General features: G+C 47.5%; 1 protein-coding gene across 2 annotated transcripts in view; it reads left to right on the forward strand.

Annotated features, from left to right (window-relative positions):
• ANKUB1 (ankyrin repeat and ubiquitin domain containing 1) overlaps nucleotides 1-17,485 on the forward strand; it is a 79,170-nt gene that overhangs the window by 56,041 nt on the left and 5,644 nt on the right. For both annotated transcript variants that reach the window (XM_077488194.1, XM_077488193.1), the window contains exon 5: nucleotides 1,453-2,349. In XM_077488194.1, coding sequence (XP_077344320.1) covers nucleotides 1,453-2,349 — 897 coding nt within the window. The remainder of the gene's footprint in view (nucleotides 1-1,452; nucleotides 2,350-17,485) is intronic.

Below are 17,485 nucleotides of genomic sequence, written 5' to 3' on the forward strand. Positions count from 1 at the left end.
CCATCCCCCAGACAGTTAGAAGCACTCCCCTAGGACTTAACCCCTCCCCGCCCCTAATGGTTAACCCCTTCATTGCCAGTGACATTTTTACAATAATCAATGCAATTTTTCCCAAAATTGACGGTATTTTTTTGTTTATAGCGCAAAAAATAAAAACCACAGGGGTGATCAAATACCAAAAGAACGCTCTATTTGTGGAAAAAAAAGGACGCCATTTTTGCTTGGGAGCCACGTCGCACGACCGCACAATTGTCAGTTAAAGCGACGCAGTGTCGAATCGCAAAAAGTGCTCTGGTCAGGAAAGGGGTAAATCCTTCTGGGGCTGAAGTGGTTAAAGCATACTTTCAAGTATAAACAAAAATTTTTTTCTTTGTTTTTTTATTAAATATTTCTGTTTGACTCCTTATTAACCCTTAATTTACTCTAATCAGCCTTAACTAACTCCTTATTCTCCTTCTCTATTTCATTATTTTTTTCCTGCTGATTTTTTTTTTTTTTTTATTCACTTCTATTTCATAAACTATTAATAATTAAAACTTTTTTCTTGTTTGATTTGTTTGTTACTATTTTCAAACCTTTAACATATATTTACACGTTTCACATTGAAAATTGCACAAAATCTTAAATTTTTTTTTATTTTATTTCATTTGTAAATAACTTTTCAATGCTTTGTACCATTGCTGACAGCTGAAGTGTAAACAAAACAGTTGCAGTAGGTATCAGTAATTGGCATCGGTCAGTACTAAAAAATAGTATTAGTACTTGTACTCATTGTAAAAAAAAATGGTATCGGTGCATCCTTAACCAAAACCATATAATATGAGGTCAAACCTAAACCCTTTAAATTCGTATGCAATCAGGCAGGCCCTTGCAGTACATAGTTGAAAGGAAATGTAAATGTATATCTCTGACATTGACAATGCTTAGAAAATTTTCTATTCTCTCAGTTCAGTCTATGTTGTTAACACGTGTGAGCTAGCCTAAGCCGTGCTCCCCTGACATGTTTCGCCCCATCCGATGGGGCTTAAGCCCCATACACACTATTAGTATTTCTGCTGAGTTTTTCCATCAGATTTACCAAAACCATATAATATGAGGTCAAACCTTAGAAGTTTCAATTTGTATGCAATCAGGCAGGTCCTTCCACTACATGGTTTTGGTAAACCTAAAGGAAAAGCTCAGCAGAAAAACTGATAGTGTGTATGGGGCTTTAGCCATAGAGAGTGGCGATTTTTCTAAGCATACTACTCACTACTGGATGGTGATATTACATGCCAACACCCCATTCCTGAGCACTAGTGGGACAATATATATCTTCCTTTTTTGCTTAGAGCGGCAATGCACGTATAAGCAGCTCTGACATCTGCCAGAAACATACATAGAGTTTTTCAGTTGACTGTGTAAGGTTTACAAGTACATTATTAACATTGACCTTTGTTTTTCCACACACAGATATCAACAGAGAGTAGCCCTTTACATAGCTGCACATTTTGGCCATCTGAAAATGGCAGACTGGCTTCAGAAGAAGGGTGTAAGGGCAGATGAAGCCATTGGTGTCCATCCATACAGAGAATGGTGCTGTGAAACTGATCACCCAGATATAGGCAAATGTGCAATTCATGCAGCTGCTGAAGCAGGCCAAATCCTTTTGATCAAAGCATTTGTTGCACGGAATGTTTTGTGTTTAGAATGTCAGACTCCTTTTGGTCAGACACCTCTCAGGACATGTATCCACCAGGGCCACAAAGACTGCGTATTATATTTAATCATGAAGATGTGGTCAGTTGTCGCTTTCCCAAATATTTCTCTCCCTATGAATATTTATGTCAAGATCAAAAAGTGGCTTTTTGTGACTAAGAAAAAATTATGCAAAGTGAAGAGGTGGAATCCACAATTTAAAACACGTGTTGGGGACCCATTTGTTGTGGATGGTTTCACGGAACCCAAGATGACTAGTAAAAGTCTGCATAATCTTCATCAAGACAAATGGAAAAAAATTAGGATTTATAATAGTTGTCGGACTCAGAGCAGCCAAAACTTTGCTAATGTTGTCTTAAAACTCCACCCAATGACCCCAACACCATCCAGGTTTCCTCCTGTCACAAAAACAACAGAAAATCCAGCTCAAAAAAGACTTGTAGTAGAACCGGAATCTTTGGATATTATTCATAACAACACGTGGAAGGCTCAAATTTCTCTTCCACCCATCAGCAGCATTAGCAGTAACCGCCCACACAATTTAACAATGCCACATGCTACCCTTCTTCTGAATTCTTCCCTAGAGTCTTTCTCAAAGCACCATGGTCGGACACCAAGGCAAAGTGCAATATATTTCTTAAGTCTAGCCAGGTAAATATAGTAGTTCTGTAAATTGTCGTAGCTTGAATACTTGAATTTAATTGCCTGCTTGAACTTAATGATGTCACTGCGTGGAAGGGAAATTCAATTTTTTTATGAATATTGAAAGATAAAATTAATTAAATTACATGGTTAGATATCTCTCTGAAGACCGTTGCAGTGAGTGGTCTGTCCATGCTTATACATTTTGGTAAACAATGATGAATTAACTCTGCAATGGCTATTTCAGTGAGCAATGGTCAAATGCGTCATTTGCAGTATATTCCGGGCCGTCTTTATCGCAGGGCCAAAGGGGCAGCTGCCCAGGGCCCTGTCATTGTTGGGGGCCCTGCGCTGCCCACCTTTTGAGCCCTGCACTGCCCGCCGGCTACTTGCTAATGTCACTTGGAGAAACAGAAGCGCTGCTTTCAAGTGACAGTGCTACTCTCCCTGCGGCCGCTCTGGGGAGTGTCTGATACACACACGCTCTGTGAGAGCAGAGGAGGAAGGGGGCGGGGAATCTGCATAGGGGAAGCTACCTCACACTGGCATGCTGCACGGACATCGGGGGACTAGACAACATGCTGTGAGTAGCTTTTAGGACAGAGGAAAACTCTGTACTGGACTGGTGAGGGGGGGGGGGGGGGGGGGTAGGGCTTTGAGTGGAGTGTGGAGCTCTGTACTGGAATCTGGAGGAGAGGAGAGCCATGCATCCCTACACTCTGCACCCACCTCACCACCTGCACTCTGCCTCCACCCTTCACCCCCTCCCTGCACTCTGCCCCCACCCTTCACCCCCTCTCTGCACTCTGCCCCCACCCCTCACCCCTAATCCCCTGCACCCACCCCTCACCACCTGCACTCTGCACCCACCCCTCACCCCCCTGCACTCTGCACCCACCCCTCACCCCCCTGCACTCTGCACCCACCCCTCACCTCCCTGCACTCTGCACCCACCCCTCACCCCCCTGCACTCTGCACCCACCCCTCACCCCCCTGCACTCTGCACCCACCCCTCACCCCCCTGCACTCTGCACCCACCCCTCACCTCCCTGCACTCTGCACCCACCCCTCACCCCCCTGCACTCTGCACCCACCCCTCACCCCCCTGCACTCTGCACCCACCCCTCACCCCCCTGCACTCTGCACCCACCCCTAACCCCCTGCACTCTGCACCCACCCCTCACCCCCTGCACTCTGCACCCACTCTCACCCCCTCCCTGCACTCTGCACCCACCCCTCACCCCCTCCCTGCACTCTGCACCCACCCCTGGCTCTCTGCACCCACCTCACCCCCTCCCTGCACTCCGCACCCACCCCTCACTCCCTGCACTCTGCACCCACCTCGCCCCCTCCCTGCACTCTGCACCCACCTCACCCTCTGCACCCACCCCTCACCACCTGCACTCTGCACCCACCTCACCCCCTCCCTGCACTCTGCACCCACCCCTCACCCCCTGCACTCTGCATGCACCTCACCCCCTCCCTGCACTCGGCACCCACCTCATCCTCTGCACTCTGCATCCACCCCTCACCACCTGCACCCACCTCACCCCCTGCACACTGTACCCACCTCACCCCCTCCCTGCACTCTGCACCCACCCCTCACCCCCTGCACTCTGCACCCACCTCGCCCCCTCCTTGCACTCTGCACCCACCTCGCCCTCTGCACTCTGCACCCAACCCTCACCACCTGCACTCTGCACCCACCTCACCCCCTCCCTGCACTCACCCCTGCACTCTGCACCCACCTCTCCCCCTCCCTGCACTCTGCACCCACCTCACCCTCTGCACTTTGCACCCACCTCACCCCCTGCACTCTGCACCCACCTCACCCCCTGCACTCTGCACCCACCCCTCATCCCCTCCCTGCACTCTGCACCCTCCCCTCACCCCCTCCCTGCACTCTGCACCCACCCCTAACCCCCTGCACTCTGCACCCACCTCACCATCCTGCACTCTGCACCCACCGCTCACCCCCTGCACTCTGCACCCACCTCGCCCCCTCCCTGCACTCTGCACCCACCTCACCCCCTGCACTCTGTACCCACCCCTCACCACCTGCACTCTGCACCCACCTCACCCCTTGCACCTAGTGCACCCCTTAACCCTGCACTCTGTACATAGATCACTCCTGTCCCTGCACTCTGTACATAGCTCACTCCTGTCCCTGCACTCTGTATGTAGCGCACCCATGGACCTTGCACTCTGCACATAGTGTTCCCCTCAACCCTGCACTCTGAAAGTAGCGTACCCCTCAACCCAGAATTCTGCACATAGCGCACCCCTCAACCTTGCACTCTGCACCTAGCATCCCCCCAACCCTGCACTCTGTAAATAGTGCATCCCTGCAATCTGTACCTAGCATACCCCTGAATGCTGCATTCTGTACATAGTGAACCCTTCAACCCTGTGTGTATGTAGCACACCTTTCAACTATGCACTCTGTACATAGTGCACCCCTCAATGCTAGTGCAGTTTAGCCACACCCGCAATTTGATGCAGAGGTTATGATGTGCAGTAACCTCTAGCAACCAATCAGTGAGCAATAATGATTTGCAGTAACCTCTAGAAACCAATTAATGAGCAGTAATGTTTTGTAACCTTTAGCAACCAATCAGCAAGCGGAAATGATGTGCTGTAACCTCTATCAACCAATCACAATCGCTACCTGATCTGCTGCAGTAAACTCATTTTGAGTCTAGCTGGGGGGGGGGGGGCATTAAAATGTTTGCCCAGGGTCCCTGGCTGGAATAACAGTCAGTACCATTTTGTAAAGTAACAATCATCTCTTATGGCAGTTGTCCCACATATGTGGATGCTGCTTAGTTTAGTTTTTTTACATTTTAGAATGAGGTACCCTGAGATTTTGGCATAATATGAAGGATAAGTTCACCTTTTAAAAAAAAAAAATGCACATTTTTTTGCAGGTAAAAAATTGGCTTTTAAAAAAAAAAAATTATTAGGAGCCTGTAAAGTATTTCACCCGCGATCAGCAGGTCACAGTGAAATGCTTCACTCCTGCAGACTGGCAGTTACACAATGAAAAGAACCATCAATAAACTACCTAATGCACTTAACAGCACCTTGGTAGTTCATTGAGAAATACAAGCCAACAGACGCAAAGACTGATGGTAGTTGTAGTTTTCCCATTCGTAGAACTCTGTGAATGAATGACGTGATAGCAAGTTCGGGGAGAAGTTCATTGTCACTAAAAGTGACGGATCAGGGAGAGGCTGCAGGAGTGGGAACATGTCACAAGTTCCACCTAAAAAATGGGTGGCACTTGTAACATCCGTGCCCATCAGTGTCATCTACCAGTGCCCATTAGTGCCGCCCATCAGTGCCCAGCAGTGCCACCTATCAGAGCCACCTATCAGTGCCACCTATCAGTGCCCATCAGTCCCATCTATCAGTGGTACCTATCAGTGCCCCTTAGTGCCACCCATCCGTGCCACCCATCCGTGCCATCTTATCTGTGCCCATCTTTGCCCATCAGTGCCGCCTTATCTGTGCCCATCGGTGCCGCCTTATCTGTGCCTATTAGTGCCGCCTTAACTATGCCTATCAGTGCCCACCAGTGCAGCCTATCAGTGCCCACCAGTTCAGCCTATCAGTGCCCACCAGTGCAGCCTATCAGTGCCGCCTCATCAGCGCACTTCAATGAAGGATAAAAATGACCTGTTTGCAAAATTTTATAACAAACTATTAAACATGATTTTTTTTATTTTTTTGCATCTTTTTTTGTTTGTTTAGCAAAAAATAAAACTCCCAGATGTAATTAAATACCACCAAAAGAAAGCTCTATTTGTGGGAAAAAAATGATAAAAATTTCATTTGGGTACAGTGTTGTATGCCCGCGCAATTGTCATTCAAAGTGCATCAGCGCTGAAAGCTGAAAATTGGTCTGGGCAGGAGGGGGGTTTAAGTGCCCAGTAAGCAAGTGGTTAAAGAGTGCCACAACTGAAAAAAGTTTGAGAAATACTGGCCTTGGCTATCCCAAGGCACAGTGCTAAAATTGACAGAATATTTTGTGAGCTGAAGCAGATTTTGTTTGGAACACATCAAACAGATTAGTTCCTTCTCTAACATGAAATGTATCAACCGCTGAAATTCTCCAGCGTGATCGACAATCTGTGTAACTGCTGCTTCAGAGTTTTTTGTAAACTTGAACTCTCACTGCCCGACTCCCGAGTATCTGAAATGATACTTACATAACTAGTAATAATCAGATTGTGTATGGCTTGTCTGGGAGGACAAGTAAATGGAAATATCCCAGGTTTATTTTCACAGCCTAACCTTAAAGCCCCATACACACTATCAGATTTTCTGCTGATTTTTGTCTTCAGATTTACCAAAACCATATAATATTGTCCTTGTCTTTGTCCTTGTCTTTGTGTGTGCTATCTGCATTGTGCAATGGATTCCAACAATTTATAATTATAAGCTCCTCATGGGAGACATCTCTTGCCATATTTCTCCTTGGGCATGTACTGGGGAAGTACTTCCTATTGTCCAACTACTGCCTGGGTCATAGGTTGAGTTCACAGATAAACAAAAAAAAATAATGATTTCTTCAAACGGATCTTAACTGATCGGACATTGACGGACATTGTTAATGTCAGTTAATAGCCTTTAACCTTAAAAAAAAAATGGATAAAATCAGAAGCGGAGCTTAACGGATGGTAACGGACAGTCATGCGTTTGCCTATAGGAATGCATTATTGTCGTCCATTGACGGTTGTAAGAAAACAGATAGGCGGTCTGTCCGTGTGAAAGGGGCCTAAGACCAACAATGCACAAAGGTGATAGTTCAGTTTATGACAGACACATGTGGACTGAATTGACCACTGGCTTCTACTAATTTTTAAACAAACCAATTTTCCTTTGTGTCTTCACCTGTCTTATAAAGCCAAAGGAGGGTAGCCTTTCTCTTTGTAATGGTTGGGGCAGTTGGCATTTCTAGTGGATGAATTGCACATTTGGTGTCTATGGGAAAATGTAAAAAGCTAGTGTGTGGTCTACTTCACCAGTAACCACAGAGGGGTGAAATATCAATATTTGTTGGGGCTGCCCTTTTAAGTAAATTATCTTAAAGCAAGCATTACTGTATATTTAAGCCTAGTACACACTATTTGTTGTTTTTGCGTTCTATCCAGCAGGGCTGAATAAAATAAATAACTGACAGCTCCTGAGGAGCCACTGTACTAACCATACGATGTTAGTACAACAATCTCCCCTGCTGTGCTATTGTGTTCTGACAATGGACTCCATTGGCTAAGAGCGCTCATCAGCAGACCTCTATTGGTCATGCCCACCTGACAGAAGCCGGTCGAACACAGTACACGCGGGCCGAATGTTGGACGGTTTCTATTGAACCGGCCGATGCCATCTGACATTTGGTCTGTGTGTACTAGGCTTTAAATAAGGCAAAAAAATGAATGCCAGTTAGCAAATGTTTGCCATGGATAACTGGTTTTAGTACACTGTGTTTAATGTGAATTGGAAGCTACAATTTAATTGGGAAGGGCAGTACAGTTGCTTCAGTTTGCTTGAAGCAACACATGATAGCATTGACTATGAGGGGGAAGAATTAGGCCATCTAGTGGTAGTAAATCAAATACAAAATAGACTCCTAATAGGGATAAAAATTACTTTTGAAAGATTATCAATCCCGATTGTCTGGTTCACACTGCTGCAACCTCTAATGTGACTTGATGCAATGTCCGACACAGAAAGTCGCATGCCAAGTCAAACCACATTCATTTCAATGGGCGCTGTCTTAATTGCTGTGACTCAAGTCGCACGGACAAAAAAATAATAGTTTCTGCACTAACTTTTTAGCTGCAACTTCAGAGGGTTTTTTAACTCTATACTCCACTCCCAGTCCATTTTCTGCTGTGTACCTGTGGCTTAGCCTAGCCCCACAGCTCAAATTCTCTTCCCAAGCAATGTCACCTCCCAAAGAACATTGTACAGCCGTGTTCATAGTGCAGGAAAGATGGCTTCCAAGAGACTGAGGGATACTCTCCACAATGAACAACTCATGTACGTGAGTGTCTTTCAATTTTTGATACCAAGGACCTGACTTATAAAGACCAAGGTAAGTGTGATTGAGTATGGTTAGAGGTAGAAGACTCTACCATGAGGACCCCGAGAGCTTTTCAGCCACATAACGATCCAAAAAATGTAAGTTCAGTAATGGGTGTCACACTCTGTATTGTTATCATTGGCCAAAGTCACAAAACAACAAAGTTGCATTGAATTCGCGCTCAAGTCGCAATACAAGTTCCACTGGAAGTTGCATTATTTTGGGGTCGCAACAGTGTGAACCAACCCTTAAAGTGGGAATAAAGGCAAAATCAAAAATTATACAACCTGTCAGTAGCATTAACAAAGCAGTCTTTGTTCTCCCTGCAAGTTTTTTTTTTTCTACCTTTTGATCCTGCTGCTTTAAACTTCTTTTACCAGACCAAACCACCTCTGCATTCATGTCCAAAATTTACCGCTGCACACCTATTACAGCTCATTTCTGCATCCTGGATCAACAGCTCTCCTCTGCACCCCTGTCCACATCTCACCTCTGTGCTCCCATCCACAACTCACTTCCACACCCCCGTCTGCAACTCATCTCTGCACCTTCTGTCTGCAACTCATCTTTCCACTCTCTGTCTGCAACTTGCCTATGCACCCCCCCCCCCCCCTCCAAAGCTAACCTCTGTATTATCTTGATCACAGCTCACCTATGCACCCCTGTCCAAAACTCACCTCTGCATCTCCAGTCCGCAACACACCACTACACCTTCCAGCCATCTGCAACCCATCTCTGTACCCCCATCCACAACTCTGCACCCCCTGCTCAAAGCTCACCCCTATATTTGATCACAACTCACCTCTGCACCTCTACACCTGCCACTCATCTGCAACTCATCTCTGCACCCCCTCTCCGCAACAAACCTCTATACTCCAGTTTGCAACTCACCTCTGCACCCCATACCTGTCCGCAATGCACCTCTGCATCCCTGTCCGCAACTCACTTCTACCTCTCCTTCCAGCCACAGCTCACCTCTGCATACCCCCCCCCCCCTCCACAGCTTACTTCTACACCATGGCCATAGCTACGCTTGTCCACATCCAACATCTAAGATTCCAAAGCTCCTTGCTTTCAAACCCCTCTTCATCTCCTACCTCTAAATCCCCACAACCCTCACCCTTTACCCACATCCCATCCTCAACTGCCTTGCTTACCTCTGCAAAAGGCAGAACAAAGTCTTGTTCCACCCATACGGTACACAGAGTGCATATTCACTTATGGCTCCACCTCTCCACACTGGGCAACAGCAGAAGGATCGTGGGGTGTCAGCATTCGGGCAACATCTCAGCACCCCAATGCCCTCCTTCCCACCCATTAACACAATGGGGCCGGGCAGCTGTTCCATCCTTGTTCCTGCCCTGAGTGCAGTGGCAGGGAGATTCTGTGGGAGCCAGCTGGCACCTGGAGAGGTGCACTGTCACTTGTAAACACAGAAGCCACGCCAGAGGTAGTGGAACTTTATTCTGGCTCATAAAAAAGCAGTGGTTGAGACAAACCATTTAACACCAATTGGGATGCTTACAATGGTTAACTTTCATTCCTAACAGTAAACATTTTATACTAAAAGGAAAAACAATGATTCTGTAACTGCTTAAAAGTTGTTATCTTAAATTGGACTTTAATTTGTTAGTACAGGCACAATTACATTTACTAGTTCCTGTACCAGACAATGGTGCTGTGCAAAGGTTGGAAAAAAGGGAAAAAACTGCGCTATGATAAAAATATTATACTAATCGTCCACAATGGAACTTTGATCAGCTGCGGCTTGACTGTATTACATAATTACAGAAAAAAACACATGAAAAATTGAGTAAGCTGCGCTAAATCATAAACCCACATAAAATTCAATGAAGTAAAAAACATTAGACAAAATGTCAATAATAATAATGTGCAAAATTTGGCCTATTACCCCCAGTCCTAAAGAATAAGGGTTATAGGATAATTGATCACAGTGAACAACGGAAAAAGAAAAAACAAAAACAAAACAATATAAAACAAAATAGTGAACACCCAATGTGTAATTATATAGACATTTAAATTCCAACAGAGTCCAATATAGATGAAATCGTCAAATCTTCTACTGTGCAGCAAGTGCTTGATCCACCACCATACAGCCAAAATTACTCCTTACCAGAATTTCATGACCCCCCCACTACAGAGGGTCACCAACAGCATGTAACAATAGATATCTCCCGCTTCAGAAGGGTCTCAGCTGTTCTCCTCCCTCCACCGATATCATGACTAGGGATGAGCTTCGTGTTCGAGTCGAACGTAAGTTCGACTCGAACATTGGTCGTTCGGGCGTTCGCCGAATTCCGAACGTTTGGGCCGTTCGCGGCAAAATTCGTGTGGCCCACAATGCACTGCGATGGCGCAGTGCATTGCTGGTTCATGATTGGCCAAGCATGCACTGTGACCCCGCATGCTTGGCCAATCGCAGCGCCAGTGGCGCGGAGAGCCATGATTGGCCACAGGCGTCCTGCCTGTGGCCAATCATAGCTCAGGCTGTGTAGTGCACGCCCCACACTATATAAGGCCGCCTTTGAGGCGGCCTCGTGTAGTGTGTTGGCATCTGAAGCAGTGGGTGTTCTGTGTACCTTCAACACAGTTACACACCAATCGTTTTTGGCTGATTTCCTATCTTGCTTTTGTGTAGTGGTTATTGTCTGTGCCCTGACCGCAGTATACACCACTATATTCACCTCACCTATATAGCTAGTGATCTAGCTTTAATAATAGAGCTTGCAGTCAGTAGTGGCAGGAGATAGTGCGTGCTGTCTGCGTGCTCTGTACCCAGTACATACCGCTATAATCCACCTACATAGCTGTCAGTGTTCTCTATTTGAGCCCATTTGCCATCTGCAGGAGTTATTGGAAGTTGTGTGTGCTTCCAGCACAGCACAGTATACATCTGTATATACCCCTTTAACTCTGCTGTTTTCTGGTTATTGTCTGCGTGCCCTGACCGCAGTATACACCGTGGTATTCACCTCACCTATATAGCTAGTGGTCCAGGAGATAGTGTGTGCTGTCAGCGTGCTCTGTACCCAGTACATACCGCTATAATCCACCTACATAGCTGTTCTCTATTTGGGCCCAATTGTCATCTGCAGGAGTTATTGGAAGTTGTGTGTGCTTCCAGCACAGCACAGTATACATCTGTATATACCCCCTTTAACTCTGCTGTTTTCTGGTTATTGTCTGCGTGCCCTGACCGCAGTATACACCGTGATATTCACCTCACCTATATAGCTAGTGGTCCAGGAGATAGTGTGTGCTGTCTGCGTGCTCTGTACCCAGTACATACCGCTATAATCCACCTACATAGCTGTTCTCTATTTGGGCCCAATTGTTATCTGCAGGAGTTATTGGAAGTTGTGTGTGCTTCCAGCACAGCACGGTATACATCTGTATATACCCCTTTAACTCTGCTGTTTTCTGGTTATTGTCTGCGTGCCCTGACCGCAGGATACACCGTGATATTCACCTCACCTATATAGCTAGTGGTCCAGGAGATAGTGTGTGCTGTCTGCGTGCTCTGTACCCAGTACATACCGCTATAATCCACCTACATAGCTGTTCTCTATTTGGGCCCAATTGTCATCTGCAGGAGTTATTGGAAGTTGTGTGTGCTTCCAGCACAGCACAGTATACATTTGTATATACCCCTTTATCTCTGCTGTTCTATAAAAAAGGCATCTGCAGGAGTTAGTGGGTGTTGTGTGCCTCCAGCACAATATAAACTACCCAACTACTGTTTTACCCAACTCCCTTCAGGCCATTACCATGTCTGGAAGGCCAGCAAGGAGAGGCAGACAGGCGCGAGCCGATAAAAGAGGGCAAGCAGGCTCTGTGTCTAGAGACAACAGTGCTGGTCGTGGACGCGGTGCATTGTCATCAGCACGTGGCCATGGGACATGCTTGTCCTTCTTTTCTGCAGCTGGACATGTTGAACCGCAACATGCCAACGACTTGGTAGAGTGGATGACCAAGCCCTCTTCATCCTCCTCATCCTCTCTCACCCAGTCTCAGGGTAGTAGCAAAGCAGTTGCCAACGCATCGTCTTCCCTCCTCTCAATGTCATCATCAGTGACTCCTTCCCTAGACCCACCACGTCCTCCTGAGGAGTCTCCTGAACTCTTTGAGCACAGTGTTGGGTACATGCTCCAGGAGGATGCCCAGTGTTTGGTGGGCTCTGATGATGACACTCAGCTAGAGGAAGGCAGTAGCATGAGCGCAGAGAGAGGGGGTGCTCAAGAAGGACAGCAATCTGGCAGTCATGTTCCACAAGCTGCAGCATACTGCCAGGTTTGCTACAGCGATGAAGAGGGAGGGGATGATGAGGGCACTGACTCCACGTGGGTGCCTGGAAGGAGGGAGGAGGAGGAGGAGGAGGAGGAGGAGGCACATGTCCAACGAGGCAGGATGCCCTCCGGGGGCCAGCTTAGGGGCAGCACACCGACTGAATCACACCGCAGAGCTCCGCCTGCGCAGAGCGCTTCCTCTGCGCGTTGTTCTAAAAGTTCTTTGGTGTGGGCCTTTTTTGAGACGAGTGCATCAGATCGCACCGCTGCTATTTGCAACATATGTCTCAAGCGTATCTCACGTGGCCAAAACATCAGCCGCTTGGGCACCACATGCTTGACCAGACATATGTTGACCTGCCATGCAGCTCGTTGGCAAGCGTACCTCAAAGACCCACACCAAAGAACAAAGCGGACCTCTCCTTGCTCCTCATCAGCTGGCATCTCCAACCCCACTAGACCTTCAGTCCTCTCTGAAACCTGCTCTGAGAGGAATGAAGGTGTAGAATTAGGTGTGTCACAGCCAAGTGCTTCCGGGAACTCTGCTAGTGGTACATCCACATCCGATTATAGCAGGCAAATGTCCCTGCCCCAGCTGCTGGACCGGCGGAAGAAGTTTACTCCCAGCCATCCACATGCCCAGCGGTTGAATGCTAGCTTGGCTAAATTGCTAGCACTTCAACTGCTGCCTTTTCAGTTGGTAGACTCGGCCCCCTTCCGTGAGTTTGTACAATGTGCGGTTCCTCAGTGGCAGGTCCCCAAACGCCACTTTTTCTCACGGGAAGGCGATTCCGGCTCTCTACCGGCATGTGGAAGGCAATGTCCTTGCCTCGCTGGACAGGGTGGTCAGCGGTAAGGTGCATATTACCGCTGACTCATGGTCCAGCAGGCATGGACAGGGACGTTACCTGTCTTTCACGGCCCATTGGGTCACTCTTCTGGCTGCTGGGAAGGATGCAGGACAAGGTGCAGTAGTGTTGGAGGTTGTTCCGCCACCACGCCTCCAAAATGCTACTATTGGTTGTGACACACCTCTCTCCTCCACCCCCATCTCTTCTTCTTCCTCCATGGCCTCTTCCAGTGCTCTGTCCTCAGAACCAGCGGTGCTCCATAGGCATTCCAGGGGCTACGCAAGTACGCAGGCAAAACGATGCCATGCCGTGCTTGCGCTGGTTTGTTTGGGGGACAGGAGCCACACTGGGGCGGATGTTTTGTCAGCTCTGCAGGGGCAGGTCGAGAGGTGGTTGACGCCACGCCAGCTTAAGCCAGGAATGGTGGTTTGCGACAATGGCACCAACCTCCTCTCCGCCCTCCGACAGGGACAACTGACCCATGTGCCCTGTGTAGCTCACGTCCTTAACCTGGTGGTGCAGCGGTTCTTGGGCAGGTACCCCGGCTTACAGGATGTCCTGAAGCAGGACAGGAGAGTCTGTGTGCATTTCCGCCGATCATTTAATGCCTGTGCTCGGCTGGCTGAGCTCCAAAAGGAGTTGAACCTGCCCAAGAACTGCCTTATATGTGACATGCCCACCAGATGGAACTCAACATTGGCCATGCTGCAGCGGCTGCACACGCAGCAGAGGGCCATCAATGAGTACCTGTGCGACTACGGCACCAGGACAGGGTCAGGGGAGCTTGGTTTTTTCTCACCACGCCAGTGGGGCATGATCAGGGATGCATGCACTGTCCTGTCACCGTTTGAGGAGGCCACAAGGATGGTGAGCAGTGACAGTGCATGCATCAGTGACACTGTACCTCTTGTCCACCTCTTGGAGCATACGCTGCGTGGAATAATGGACAGGGCACTTGAGGCAGAACAGAGGCAGGAAGAGGAGGACTTCCTTGCCTCTCAAGGCCCCCTTTATCCAGACAGTGTTCCTGCTGTGCCACCCATCACACAGGAAGAGGGTGAGGAGGAGGAAGAGGAGGAGGAGGATGATTGTGTCAGCATGGAGGTGGAGGCTGGCACTCAGCATCAGCATCAGCAGCAGCAGTCTTATAGGGATGATTTACAGTCCCAAGAAACACGTGGACTTGTACGTGGCTGGGAGGAGGTAGCTGCGGATCATGTTGTCCTTAGTGACCCAGAGGACTCCGGACCGAATGCCTCAGCTAACCTACGCTGCATGGCCTCCCTGATCCTGCAAAGCCTGCGGAAGGATCCTCGTATTTTTCGGATCAAGGAGAGGGACCATTACTGGCTGGCCACTCTCCTTGATCCACGGTACAAGGGTAAGGTTGCCGACCTTATCTTGCCATCGCAGAGGGAGCAGAGGATGAGACATCTCCGGGAGGCCTTGCAGAAAGCTCTGTGCAACGCGTTCCCAGAGACTGGGAGGTCACAAACTCCTGGTCCTGGACAACGTGTTGCTGAGGCATCAGTCAGAAGGAGCGGTGGAGAAGGTGGCCATCTGACTGATGCTTTCAGACAATTTTTTAGTCCGCAGCCCCAAGGTATGATTGGTTCCAGCACCCATCGCCAGTGTCTAATTTACATGGTGCAGGAATACCTAGGGGCAAGGTCAGACTTGGACACCTTTCCCACTGAAAATCCTCTGGCTTACTGGGTCTTGAGGATGGATCACTGGCCAGAGCTTGCACAGTATGCAATTGAGCTACTGGCCTGTCCTGCATCCAGCGTTCTTTCGGAACGCACCTTCAGTGCTGCTGGTGGCTTCGTTACCGATCACAGGGTGCGCCTGTCCACCGAATCAGTTGATCGACTGACCTTCATCAAGATGAATCAGTCTTGGATCACCCACAGCTACCAAGCACCTGAAGCTGATGTAACCGAATAATTTTTTTTGAAATACCACATCCCTTCAAGACTGCCTATGCTGATGCTGAGTGACTGTCCTGTTATGTTGATTGTCTATCCTCTTCCTCCTCCGCTGATATGTTGGAAGAACATTTTTGGTTCTGGGTGATGCCAGCATTTTTCTGCCCCTGTTTAACAGGGGCGTTTAATTACAATTTTTGATGCAATGCTTTGCAGCAGGGCTAATTCCTGCAATAAAACTAGAGTATATGGCAGAGGTTGCAGTGTGATGGCACCAGTGCCTAAGGCCCAATTTTTCTGCCCCTGTTTAACAGGGGCGTTTAAGTACAATTTTTGATGCAATGCTTTGCAGCAGGGCTAATTCCTGCAATAAAACTAGAGTATATGGCAGAGGTTGCAGTGTGATGGCACCAGTGCCTAAGGCCCAATATTTCTGCCCCTGTTTAACAGGGGCGTTTAATTACAATTTTTGATGCAATGCTTTGCAGCAGGGCTAATTCCTGCAATAAAACTAGAGTATATGGCAGAGGTTGCAGTGTGATGGCACCAGTGCCTAAGGCCCAATTTTTCTGCCTCTGTTTAACAGGGGCGTTTAAGTACAATTTTTGATGCAATGCTTTGCAGCAGGGCTAATTCCTGCAATAAAACTCGAGTATATGGCAGAGGTTGCAGTGTGATGGCACCAGTGCCTAAGGCCCAATTTTTCTGCCCCTGTTTAACAGGGGCGTTTAAGTACAATTTTTGATGCAATGCTTTGCAGCAGGGCTAATTCCTGCAATAAAACTAGAGTATATGGCAGAGGTTGCAGTGTGATGGCACCAGTGCCTAAGGCCCAATTTTTCTGCCCCTGTTTAACAGGGACATGTAATTACAATTCTTGATATAATATTTCACAGGAGGGCCCCTTCCTGTGCCCACCCAGAGTAACGGTGAGGACTTATAGTGTTGTGGCACCAGCACCACAACCACCAAAGGTAAATTTTTCTACCACTGTTCAACAATGGCATGTAATTACAATTCTTGATATAATCGTTCACAGCAGGGCGCTCCAGCGCCCACCAAGAGTCACTTTGAGGGCTTACAATGTTGTGGCAAAACCAACACCTTGTTCCGCCATTTCTGCAGAGCATATAGGGCAGGCCCCTACTTTCAAACATCCAATTTACAAACATCTCCTACTTGCAAACGGAAGGAGACAACAGTAAGTGAGATGAAAAAAGATGAACGACAAAACAAATTATACAGGGGTGATAATCCTTCCCTATGTTTTCCAAAAAGCTTAAAAATAGTTTTTTTGACTGGAGCTACATTTTAAAAATGTACCAGTTGAAAATTACAAACAGATTCAACTTAACACAACAAACCTACACAGTCCCTGTCTTGTTTGCACCGCCTGTATACTGCTGTTCTGAGTATATAGGGCCTGGGGGCCACACGCATTTCCTTTTTTAATATGGGTACGGGGTTCCCCTTAATATGCGTACAAGACCCAAATAGGCTGGTAATGGGCAGGGAGGGCTACCCATGCCATTTTTCTGAATGATTTTCAACCATATTGCAGGAACCAGATATAAGATTAAAACCGCAAGCAGTTTTAAATGGTGTTATTTCCGTTTAATGTCATTTTGTGCAGGGACTGTTCTAAACACGGGAAACACGTGGCACTTCACAGGCATACTACAGACACCCCCCAGGCACCATATTTAAAGGAATATTTAATTATTTTTTTTTCACTTTAATTGTCATTAAAATCAGTGCTCCCGCCAAAACGGCCGTTTTTAAAACTTTTTTTTGCATTGACCCATGTCCCCTGAGGCAGGAGTCAGGTCCCCAAACCCTTTTTAGGACAGTATCTTGCATATCAGCCGTTAAAATTAGCACTTTCCATTTCGAACGTTCGAGTCCCATAGACTTCAATGGGGTTCTAACGTTCGTTACGAACGCGGGGTCCGTTCGAAAGTTCTGGTGCGA

This window comes from Lithobates pipiens, unplaced genomic scaffold (assembly GCF_037356315.1).
Source record: "Lithobates pipiens isolate NorthernLeopardFrog02 unplaced genomic scaffold, aLitPip1_a1.2 Scaffold_18, whole genome shotgun sequence".
Classification (NCBI taxonomy): Eukaryota; Metazoa; Chordata; class Amphibia; order Anura; family Ranidae; genus Lithobates; species Lithobates pipiens.